General features: G+C 38.6%; 1 protein-coding gene across 2 annotated transcripts in view; it reads right to left on the minus strand.

Moving 5' to 3' along the window:
• The window catches only part of casp10 (caspase 10, apoptosis-related cysteine peptidase), an 8,054-nt gene extending 290 nt beyond the window's left edge, over positions 1–7,764 (minus strand). The window contains exons 1-11 of one of the 2 annotated variants that reach the window (XM_057335993.1): positions 7,633–7,764; positions 6,044–6,413; positions 5,754–5,859; positions 5,545–5,677; positions 5,321–5,382; positions 4,959–4,986; positions 2,373–2,432; positions 2,217–2,287; positions 2,017–2,128; positions 1,429–1,924; positions 1–1,339 (exon numbers count right to left, since the gene is read on the minus strand). The exon at positions 1–1,339 is cut by the window's left edge and continues 290 nt beyond it. In XM_057335993.1, coding sequence (XP_057191976.1) covers positions 1,102–1,339; positions 1,429–1,924; positions 2,017–2,128; positions 2,217–2,287; positions 2,373–2,432; positions 4,959–4,986; positions 5,321–5,382; positions 5,545–5,677; positions 5,754–5,859; positions 6,044–6,348 — 1,611 coding nt within the window. In that variant the 5' untranslated portion in view covers positions 6,349–6,413; positions 7,633–7,764 and the 3' untranslated portion in view covers positions 1–1,101. The remainder of the gene's footprint in view (positions 1,340–1,428; positions 1,925–2,016; positions 2,129–2,216; positions 2,288–2,372; positions 2,433–4,958; positions 4,987–5,320; positions 5,383–5,544; positions 5,678–5,753; positions 5,860–6,043; positions 6,414–7,632) is intronic. The other variant, XM_057335994.1, reaches the window with a different exon arrangement.
• Between the last annotated feature and the right edge of the window lie 4,642 nt (positions 7,765–12,406).

Below are 12,406 nucleotides of genomic sequence, written 5' to 3' on the forward strand. Positions count from 1 at the left end.
AAATATTTTTCGTTGACTAATTAACGATGTCATAAAGTCAATAAATCGGTCAATAAGAGGACAAAATGTGAACTTCAATACTGTTAAAAAGCTTCTAACACCGTGTCTACACCGGACGTGGCGCGACGCGACAACATTTAAAATTAGGTTCTAATGCGTTTTATTGTCTTTTGTCGCGTCGTGTCCGATGTAGACACGGTGTAAATGTTTAGATAGAGTAGACCTTATATAGATTTAGCTAGACAGATTTAGGTTTAAATACTCAAGAGTCGACTGCAAAGGTAAAAAACTCGACCTTTTTTATATAGTCACGGAAACGCCATGAGCTGAAAATGCTGATGATGACTTGTACGACTTTTTCCCAATTGTCAGTGCCAAAAATAGAAATAAATTCTGTGAAACAACGTCAGAAGTGTGTGTCATCATCAAAGTGAATAATATTATATATAACATATAATCACACAAAAACTGTTTTTGGTTAGGCGGTGTTTCAGCATGTCTGTGTTTTGATTCTGCGGAGGTACAAAGAGCTCTTTACCAAGTTTAGTGTATACTGTTTATTATGACATTCTTAACATTCATCAACATTAAATATTTTCCTTATTTCTTAGATTGTTTTGAGGTAAAGTTTGATCTAAGGGCAATTCCGTTTTTAAATGATTATTCATTTACGCACAGTAAACGTCCCTGAGTGCTTTGAGATTTCTACATCTTTTGAACAGAAGGCATTTATCCTGCCAGCTGATTTTAATCTAGAAAAACAGTTCATTAAAAATATATAAAGTTCCTTTATTGTAGAAAATTCTTGAGCTACAGTATTACAGCAGGTTTGGTTAAACGTGACTTTCGCCCTGATTTGAAACACGCAAACCAAACCATGTACAGTACAGCACGTGCACAGCTCGTCCATGTAAACAGGTTTTAGGATAAACATCAAGTACATAAGCTGGTGTATGGACAGGAGTTGACATCACATTAACATTGAGTCATTTAGCAGACGCTTTTATCCAAAGCGACTTACAAACGAGGTAAACAACATAAGGTGCAATAAAACTGGTCTCACAAAGCCTACCACGGTATGCAGAGCTAAGCTATTTTTCCTCACTGGGGTGGATGGGTTTTAGGAATGGGGAAAACCACTCTCTTGGTGAGGGTGAACTCCGGTTGTGGCATCTGCTTTCTCGAACCAGAGCTGTCAGATTTTCTGCTCACGTCATGGTTCACTCGTGTCAGAATGGTCAGCAGATCCACACCGCTACATGAATGCAAACACACACAGAGAGACCGGTTAGTGTGGACCGAGCTTTCCATCAGCAAGGTGCTGGTGTGACAGGAAGACCTGTAAGAAAGAAAATCTCTATTTCTCCTCCTAGACATCCATGAGATTCAATAAAGAGAAAACGGACACGTGTCTCGTAAGCGCCTCACCTTGGCACCAGTAGTTTCATGTTGTCGCAGAGGGCTTGTATGAACCAGGTTCCTTTATCTTTCTCTCTGAAGGACACATAGTGAGGTACTGTGGACATGGCTAACAAGAAGTCAGCGGCCTCAGCTGTGGAGTCCCTGGGCATCCGCGCGTCACTGACCAACATCTCATCAGCTCGGTTATTCTGCGGCCACGCCGCTCTCTGCTCTTCGTTGCCCCTGCAGGCCTGGATGAAGAACAGTTTGGGTTTATGGATGAGGGAAGGACACTGGAGTGGACACAGAGGCTCCATCAGCTCCCTAAAGGTGACTCTCTTTCCATCCGTCGCGATTACGGCATCCACGTCTCCGTGGCTCAGCACGCAGCACACCACACAATCCGCTTGCGTGTGGTCGCGACCGGACAGACCCTTTAAGACGTCCAGCATTCGCCTTCTATCACAGTCCTGTTCGGTCCGGACCTCGAAGCCCAGCCACTGGAATACGCTTTTCAAACTCTCTGTGCACACACAATTTAGCATTTACACACCCTGATACGACGATATACATATCATGTGTATGGTGACCGACGGGTGTGCTTGTTATTCTTACCTTTGTCGATGTCCGTTCCTTCTCTCACCCGGAAACCGCTTCCACTGAAGTTACAGTTATTGAAAATGACACACATCCCCCTCCTGTCGCCCTTCATCTCATACTGCAGGATCTAACGCACACCAGACAAACTTCTGTACATACAGTATGTGTGCGCTCAGTCTATCGTCCACATGCACTGTAGTGAAATAGTGAAATACCTCTGGATGCTCAGTCACAGACACATTCTCACTTTCAGTCACTGAGCTGATGTCCAGACGCTGACTCTGATCTAAGATGTGTGAATGAGATGTGTTTTGTCACAGATCAAATACAGTATGATAATGGACGTGAGTGGACATGGCATGATGTCCTACCTTCACTGACCCCAGAAGCTTCATTCAGACTGAGTCTGTCCATCTGATCCTGCATGTCATCTGTCAACAGGAACATACAAATCTGCTGTGAGTCTTTATGTTTTTATAAGGTCAATTAGCATTTGTGTGTATTTGAATATGCATTTCATATACTTTGTAAAGGTGAACTAATGTTTCACTGTGGATATACACTCACCTAAAGGATTATTAGGAACACCATACTAATACGGTGTTTGACCCCCTTTCGCCTTCAGAACTGCCTTAATTCTACGTGGCATTGATTCAACAAGGTGCTGAAAGCATTCTTTAGAAATGTTGGCCCATATTGATAGGATAGCATCTTGCAGTTGATGGAGATTTGTGGGATGCACATCCAGGGCACGAAGCTCCCGTTCCACCACATCCCAAAGATGTTCTATCGGGTTGAGATCTGGTGACTGTGGGGGCCATTCTAGTACAGTGAACTCATTGTCATGTTCAAGAAACCAATTTGAAATGATTCGAGCTTTGTGACATGGTGCATTATCCTGCTGGAAGTAGCCATTAGAGGATGGGTACATGGTGGTCATAAAGGGATGGACATGGTCAGAAACAATGCTCAGGTAGGCCGTGGCATTTAAACGATGCCCAATTGGCACTAAGGGGCCTAAAGTGTGCCAAGAAAACATCCCCCACACCATTACACCACCACCACCAGCCTGCACAGTGGTAACAAGGCATGATGGATCCATGTTCTCATTCTGTTTACGCCAAATTCTGACTCTACCATTTGAATGTCTCAACAGAAATCGAGACTCATCAGACCAGGCAACATTTTTCCAGTCTTCAACTGTCCAATTTTGGTGAGCTCGTGCAAATTGTAGCCTCTTTTTCCTATTTGTAGTGGAGATGAGTGGTACCCGGTGGGGTCTTCTGCTGTTGTAGCCCATCTGCCTCAAGGTTGTGCGTGTTGTGGCTTCACAAATGCTTTGCTGCATACCTCGGTTGTAACGAGTGGTTATTTCAGTCAAAGTTGCTCTTCTATCAGCTTGAATCAGTCGGCCCATTCTCCTCTGACCTCTAGCATCAACAAGGCATTTTCGCCCACAGGACTGCCGCATACTGGATGTTTTTCCCTTTTCACACCATTCTTTGTAAACCCTAGAAATGGTTGTGCGTGAAAATCCCAGTAACTGAGCAGATTGTGAAATACTCAGACCGGCCCGTCTGGCACCAACAACCATGCCACGCTCAAAATTGCTTAAATCACCTTTCTTTCCCATTCTGACATTCAGTTTGGAGTTCAGGAGATTGTCTTGACCAGGACCACACCCCTAAATGCATTGAAGCAACTGCCATGTGATTGGTTGATTAGATAATTGCATTAATGAGAAATTGAACAGGTGTTCCTAATAATCCTTTAGGTGAGTGTAGATTTGATAAGATTATAGGGTTATAGATACCGTAAACCCCCAAAAAGTGTTTATATTTCAGCAAAGGTTAATTTGCAGTATAGCTCAACAAATGGGTTACCCAACAATGGGTTATAAAAATCTGTATTTTGTGATTTCTATTTTTTGCCATAAATAAGTTTGTCCCAGTTTGTCACTGGGTTTTGCAAATATCTAACCAATAAGAAGTATTAAAACATGCTGGTCAACTTTGACAACACAGTATTTAATCATTTAAAACGTAAGTTTCGCAAAGACAACGACAACATATATTATTATTCTATGACAATAATATGTCTATATTTATTGTCTGTTTGAAAACAAAATGTGTTGCACGAAAAATGACTTTCAAAGGTTGTTTGTTTTACTTAAGCAATATAGTTTAATATAACACATTTGGTTTGGTTTCTTGTTTAACGCAATTTCAATATGTACTACTAACATAAATAGGCGACTTTTTTGACATAACATAATCCATTTGTGTTGGGACAGTGTGAATCATTTTCATTAACTTACTGAAACGGTTTTGAGAGGTCTGAGTTCCAAGCATGCATTGCTTTCATGGCTGGGTTTCGATAGTAAATGTTAAAATTAAGTATTATTTTTCTGTGTTTTTGTGCAAGTTTAAAGACAAGGACACTTGTTAGTGTTTATTGTTCTGTAATGTTGTCTATGAAGTTTTGGGGTTACCGTAGTGAAGAGTAAAGATTTTACTTAGGTTATAGGTAAGAATTTCAGGTTAGTTGGCTCAACACAAATGAATTATGTTCAGTTGAAATTAAACAAAATAAATTGAATGAATTTAAGATTTACTTGACCGCACAATCAATTGAGTTGTGTGGAAATGGGTGTCACAATTAAATTAAGTGAAGCAAACAACGTATTTTTTGAGGGTGTCTATACAACTGCTTTGGAACTCTGCAAAACTGAAAAAAGCGCTGCAGAAATAAACCTGAATTGAAGTAAATATCATACTTTGTCCATTGCTAGATGGATTGATGACTGAATATGTGCTCTTAATCTCAGAGCCGTTTAGAACAGAGTTCGCTTGAGATTGACATGTCTGAGAGAGCAGTTTCAGTTTAGTCTGGTCATGTGATCGTAACATGGCTTTTTCTGTCTTGGAAAGTATGCAAAGTATTCGAAGTAAACTGACCTGATGACGGGGATGGCGTGAGAAATGGCTGCGAGAAAGAGACACAAGAGATACAATATTACAACTGCTTATATGTGGTGGAATCACCAATGACTCAAAAAATGAACAATGACCACAAAACACCACCAGATATCATAAGTGTCCACAGTCCGTATACGATTTAACCCATATGAGCACTGTGTGTGTGGGTTGGTGTTTTAATCACAGTTGAGTTTGAGTCAAATGAGTTTGGACACACACGACATTGAAATCACTTCTCCTGAGCAGTGATTTCATCACCGTGTCTCATTCGGTGGGGATAAAAAGTGGCAGCCATACCAAATTTTAAACATTCTTACAAAATTTAGCAAATGAGTTGATACCTGAACTGGAATGTTGGACATGGATGCATTATTCTCAGTCTCCTGAGCAATGTCATTTTCTCCTGCAAAAAATATCAATGTAAAAATTCGATGGTTAACAAGACTTTACTATTTGTTGTAGACTGACAACACAAATGAACTAATAACCATTGATACTGAAGAACCTATAAGACAGTTTCACTCATCAAATCATCATCAGTTTAAACATAAACAGTTGAACTCACTCTCAGTTTTATACTGAATAATTCTTTTTTCCAAAGCGGGATAGACATTTTTGATAATTTCTTGCAGATGATCCACCCTATCTTCACCCAGGAGATCTTTCTTCTCCAGCTCTGAAAACAGGTGCAGCAGCGTCTATAAGACATGATTTTTGGAAGGGTTAGTCAAACGTCCCGGTCCTGTCGCATACTGTCAGGTGGCGCTCACTTACCATGTCCTGCTTCAGTTTTTGGCGTGACAGCGTTCGTATGAGCATAAATTTGATCTTTTTCAGGTCCTCATCAGTGATGGATTGTGACACATCAAACAACATCCGTCTGAAATGCAAAAAACCCCCCAAAACACACGGTTCACAATCGACTTTGTGAACGTGCGACAATGTGAAAATACTGAAAGTGAAGCTCCCTCGGATAAAACATTGAGCATCATTTGTGTGACCTGACCTCACCCTGAGAACAAACACAGACAGAGTCTCCGTATGTCTAACAGCGTTCTCCTCACCTGTACGGTGAGATCAGTCTGTACGTTGCGCCATCCGTACATTCATCTAAACCCAGTTTTCGAATCAGACTGTGCTGTTTTATGATGGCGAGCAGCTCCAGAAGCAGAGACAGATCGTCCGTGGACAGCCACTGTTTGGTCTCCAGATGAGTGAAGAGATCTGTGGCCGTAGACACCGTACTGAGCTCTCTTGAAGTGAGAAGATCAGAGCAGAGGAACATCAGATCCTGCAGATCATCATCCCGCAGAGACTCCTGCACTTCTAACAGCATCTGACGAAACCTCACGTCTTCACTTTGTGCCATCCTTCTGTTCCACGGACAATCTCCACTCGACAGACCCCATATGTGTATTATTGCTTCATGGAGACCTAAAATGTGTGAGAGCAACATTTTGTGTTAACAGTGTATAATCTCTCAATTATTTGCTCTCCTGATGTCCATGGTCAATCTGGTACAGATTTCATCCTCAAATCATAATCTGTAAAACGTTTGTCATGGTTTGTCCATCTTCACTTGTTCACATTTAAAATACAAAAAAAATCTTTAGCCTATATGTATGTACTGTTTTACTATTCACTCTGTTCACCTGAACGTTGTCAATAAAGTTGTCCTTGTTTTTTTGTTTTTTTAATCATAACCTAATATTACAATATACGTATATACTTAAAATACTCAAAATACTTTAAAGGCTTTGACTTTGTGAATTGAATTATGTATACTTGGTTGAAGCATGTAAACTCATGGGGGATATTAAAAATAAATGGAGGTTTTATCATGATATTTGTTGTAAAACATACACCAAAAATATGATTACTACATTTTATGGTTTAATTTGAGTTTTTTTGTGTGTTCTAAATGTGATATTTAAATAAGTAGATAGAGCAATACTATTTTTAAAACTGTTTGAAACTTTGATAAGACACGTTTTGACATCATTATGAAATTAAGTGTGTTCTAACAGGGCCTTTAAGGTATTTATAAAGAATTATTTTTCAAACATTTATGAAACCAGTATGAATCTCAAACATAGTCTGACTAAGTGATTTATTTGTGGAATGCAAGCTGATTTAAAGTTTTTGTTCTTTTTACATTTCAGACACAGAGTATTTGTTTAAAGTAAGCTTTCGTCCAACATAATAAACCACCAAACTGTCAAAAATCACATAATCAATTCCATTGGAATCCAATGTTGTTCGAGTGTTTCACATTTCACAAACTGAACTAAATCAAATTATAAAAATATATTATAATGATTTAAAGCATAGCAGAAGTTTGCTTTCGGAAGCATAACATGCTATATATAATTTGTTTTTAACTATCGTTTCACGGAGAGATCGGGAATCACACACACAGTGAACTTTATAACGTCACAGTAACCGTCCTTGTTATAATTCAGATGTGATTTTTCATTTAATTCTGACTATCAGACACACCCAGCGAGTAATGTAAAACCAAACATCATGACTCACTGTAAGTAAATTCTTCCTCTATGTGAACACCAACACAACATAAAAACTTTTTTTTTACCATTCTGTGTTCAGCGATTAAAGTTATTAAAAAGTTTACAGTATAAGATTTTATTCTTACCTCGAGTGACTCTTCCTGAAGTATCAGGGCTTTTTCTTTAAAAATATGTTTTTTATAACACTCTTCCTGCTCTAGCGGCATATCTAAACTGAAAGTAAGGCACAGGACACGCCCCTCGCGCGTCATCGCTCCCGTCATTGAGGCATACTTCCTTACTATAGAGTAGATATCCGGGTGGTGGACAATTTCTCGCGAGAATCGGACGTGCATATACTAATAGGCTTGTTTGAGCTGCACCTCGCCTCGCCTGAAGAGAAGACGAGAGTAGGCGGCTGCAGAGAGGGGAGGAGTGAAAACAGCGCAGGCAAGACGGACTCTTCCCAAATCGCGCTGTCGAGTCGACTGGAAACGTCAGCAATGGAATAGATCGCGTTCACGTTTTTTATCGCATTTTTCTTGGGCCAACTGAGTTTAAAAGTGAGAAATGTTCTAAATCGTATATTAGACAAACTCTCTGTATGAAAGAATTTTGATATGTTCTTTGACAAACGAATGCTTAAACTTAGAACCTCCTATTTCAAGTTTCCAGTTTACCCCCCCCCCAAAAAAAATACATTTCAAAATTGTATGTGATATTTATCCTTCTGGGGAGTTCCTATATTCTGTAACTCATTTCCAGAAAACACAGACCCTATTTTTTCAGAGCATATTTTTCTTTAATTCCTGGACAAAGTGCAATAATTGTGGTTAAATGAGTAAAATGTTGTGAATTTAACATGTAATTTATAAAAAAATGTAATATGGAAACGGTGAAAAAGGAGGTCAAACTTTTTTTAAATATTAATAACTTCCTTTTGTTAGCTAAGAATTTAATTCCCAAATGTATTTTTTATATTTAAGAATTATTTGGGACAATATTTTAAAATGCTGTCAAAAGCAAATAATAAAAAAGCTGGAGTTTTGTTAGACTTATTCGATAATATAAATTATATTTCTTGTTTTGAATTTATTAATATGGATGGATTGACCATTTTGATTTTTTTTCTTTCTTTCTTTTTTGTCTTTGTTGTTTTGTTTGTATTAACTTTCATTATTTTTTTCTCGTCTGTTTTTGAATGTAAACTGTATGTGTTGTAATGTTTTTGTTATACTTTAATAAAAAAAGCGCTTTTTATCGCAGATGAAATCTATGCAATTGAATTGCCACTGCTTTTACATCAAGGTGGTTATGAGGACTATATATTTCACATAGGTGTGTTTTTTCCACATATACTGTAAATCTCAAAACCTACTTCAGTAGGAACTGGAAGTCTTCAAAAAGATATCAGCTGACATTCTCGCCCAATGAGCATTTAAGCTGTGTCGTCAGTAAGTTGTTTCCCATCGTGCTTTTCCTCAGCGCAGTCGGTGGAGAGCAACTGCGCCCGACTGAAGAATCCGACACAGCCGCCTGGCCGTCGCGAGAGTTTTTGACACACGTCAGCATGACGTCAGAGCAAGGCGGACGTAACTCGGACACATTTCTTACCGGCATGCATCTCGCGCTGATCACCGGGGATCTTTTCTGCGCAGAATTTGGCCATCTCAAACGAGTCTAATGTTGCGTCCGAATACGCCTACACACCTACTATGTAATAGGAGGAAACAGTACGTGAACAGAGTAGTATGTCCGAATCGTCAGTATTCATTAAAGGTAGGCGAGAAATTCCCGGATGGCTTACTGGTTATGCCCAGATTTATAAGTACTGAGCGACGGATACTTGAGATGCTCTATATCCCATGAGCCCACGGGACAGAATACCACACACAGCCCGCAAAAAATCTGGTGGTTTTTCTAATATAGTATGGGGTTTTCTAATATAAAATGATACATTTAGTTAGTTATAAGTCTCGTGTGTTTTTCTGATATAATATGGGCTTTGGGCCTCCTGTATGAGTTTGAGCACTTGAACACCTGCACACACACCAAATATTTAATCACACGTAGACAGGAACTGCACGTACACCACACTTTAAGTCTAATTTATGGTATACAATCAGGGACACTGGGTTGCTCATTATTACGCCAAATCATGTGCCAGAGTAAAACTGACGATAAATCATGTATCGTCCGAAAGCCCCGGAAAAGTGTAGGTTAAAGGGCACATGATATATGTGACCCTGGATCACAAAACCAGTCTTAAGTAGCACAGGAACATTTTTAGTAAAAGACAAAAATACATTGTGTGGGTCAAAATGATCGATTTTTCTTTTAGGCCAAAAATCATTAGGATATTAAGGAAAGATCATGTTCCATGAAGATATTTTGTAAATTTCCTACCTTAAATATATAAAAACTTTATTTTTGTGAGTGGATGGTCTGCCACAGTGCCCCTGATTAACAACTTCAAAGGCAATTTTCTCAATATTTTGGTTTTTTTGCGCTCTCAGATTCCAGAGTTTTAAACGGTTGTATCTCAGCCAGATATTGTCCTATTCTAACAACTCATATATCTATAGAAAGTTTATTTATTCAGCTTTCAGATTATGTAAAAATCTCAATTTCGAAAAATTGACCCATAAGACTGGTTTTGTTGTCCAGGATCACATATGTGTTTTTGAGAGGCGCTCGCCACGGAAAATCCTAATAAGGTAGGCCGGAAACATAACTGTAGGCGAGCGCATGAGTGAAATATAATTGTGGCAGATAAGAAGGGGACGGGCTAACAAAAAGATGATATCATGTGAAACCTGATTGGCTAACACTGTGAAAACCCACCTGAGATTTCTGTATAAAGCATGGAGTCAGATGTGTAGAAACTCTGAATATCTCACTTTGCTTGCCCGGTCAAATAAAGTTTAAACTCTTGGCATCTGGAACCCTTGTCTCTGAGATTTCTTTCTGCGATGGAAGGCCGATTTGCCACAACAACAGTCACAGCCGTCTTTCATGTACAAATGAAACATGTTGTTAATCATTGTAAAGCTAATGTAACATTAACATTGACCTTGCTTTATTCTTAAATTGACCGTGTTTTATATTGTGCATATTTTAATTCATAGAATTTAAATACGAAGCATTAATATTGAGCTTATTTTCAGCAGTTTATTTTCGTTTGTGTTTTATATGTATACTTGCCCTTTACATTTGTATATATTGCTTAAATGTTTTTTTAACCTGCAGATATAACAAAATACATTTCACAGGATAATTTTAATCAGGTGGTTTAACGGATACACTTTGGCGCTATTCAGCTTTCTAATCACCTTTCATAAACGAATAATTACAAAACACAAATAAGTCCTAAACCAATTTATTACTAAAATTAAATTACTTATTTATCCAAACGAAAAATGAAGAGACGTGTAAAAATTGTGTAGTTTTATGGACAAGGAAAGAAAAGAACACATGAGCGTGGTCGGATAACATTTGGATAAAGTCCATGCTAAAACATAGCCTACATAGCACATAAAAAACATCACAGAAGAGATTTTCTCAGGTTGTTTAATAGAATGTATATTAGAGCAACATGGGTGTATCTACGCGATAGACATCAACTAATAGGCAGAATACAGACAAAATCTGTGGACTTCTCTCATGTTTTATTGTGTAGTGTATTGTACAGCACCTTGGTACAACGTTCCGTTGTTTAAAGAGTGCTTTATAAATAAATAAACTAAAATAATAATTAGCAGCAGTTTACAGCCAATAAGCATTTTTCTGTTACATAAAGGACATTCCATGCATAATCATTCTTCACAATGGGGAGTGTGAATGGGCCTGTTATTGCCGAAATTAAACAGAGAAAACACATCACAAAATCACAAAGCTGCTGTATTCCTTTTAATTTTTTACTTTTATCAAAAGCTTATAGCCCTACAAGACAAAAATGAAAATAGATGAAAATAAAAAGCTCTGAATGTGCTGTAGTTGAAGAGAATTAAAAAGCTTTGTTTCATGTGTTGTTTACTTGTACAAACCCCTAATAGGTAAGGTTATTAAAGCAACCTGTCTCTCATAACTTAAAGGAGCAGTGTGTAATATTTTTACTGAACTAAGTCAATAAAATACTATAATATGTTCGTGGATATTTAGGAAACATGTTACGTCCACATACGTGTTACTTTGGAAATGTGCGTTTCCGTGCCGGAATGTCTGGTTTTGTCTTGGTCCGTGTGACCCCGCCCACTGCCGGTTTATCCAATAGTGTCTTTCGACTGCACGGTTGCCAGTTGGCCACAATCACAGCATATTGCAGGCAGCATGGAGGCAAAGAAGCGATCGGGGCTTGAGATGGCAGGTTCCACACTTATCAAAAAAAAAAAAAACGAACAAAACAAGGATTAATATTGGAGGTGCGTTCGAGAGGTGGAGACAGCTCAAAAACACATGCTGAAATGACGCTTTTCCTGCTTGATAGGTATGTAATGAGCGAGCTAATGCTAACTAACCATGGTGATAGCAGAAAATTCAACATTTAGACAAGCTGGTTTGTAATTTGCATACGTAAAAATGATAGCAGTTAAACTTACAGTGTAAGGGTCGATGCTTTCCATGTGCACTCCTGTAAATGTCTGGCAACCTATGTGAGCGTCGAGTCTGTGGAGGAAGGGGGCAGGATTGGGAAAAACCCTCTCCAATATTTTGAATTTGGCCTGCGATAACAAGCTCAACCGCACAGGCTGCCTGTACATTATATCTTACATAACATATTACAAGTTCCTCTTGAAGTTTTAATTTGCTAATAACCTTTTATGAATCGTCTTAAAATGTTCCAGCTAATCATAAAGTGTGTCTCTGGTATTAGAAGTCACCAACATTTCACTACACTAGACCCACAGTAGAGCCACTGGA

Source organism: Triplophysa rosa, linkage group LG6, assembly GCF_024868665.1.
Source record: "Triplophysa rosa linkage group LG6, Trosa_1v2, whole genome shotgun sequence".
Classification (NCBI taxonomy): domain Eukaryota; kingdom Metazoa; phylum Chordata; class Actinopteri; order Cypriniformes; family Nemacheilidae; genus Triplophysa; species Triplophysa rosa.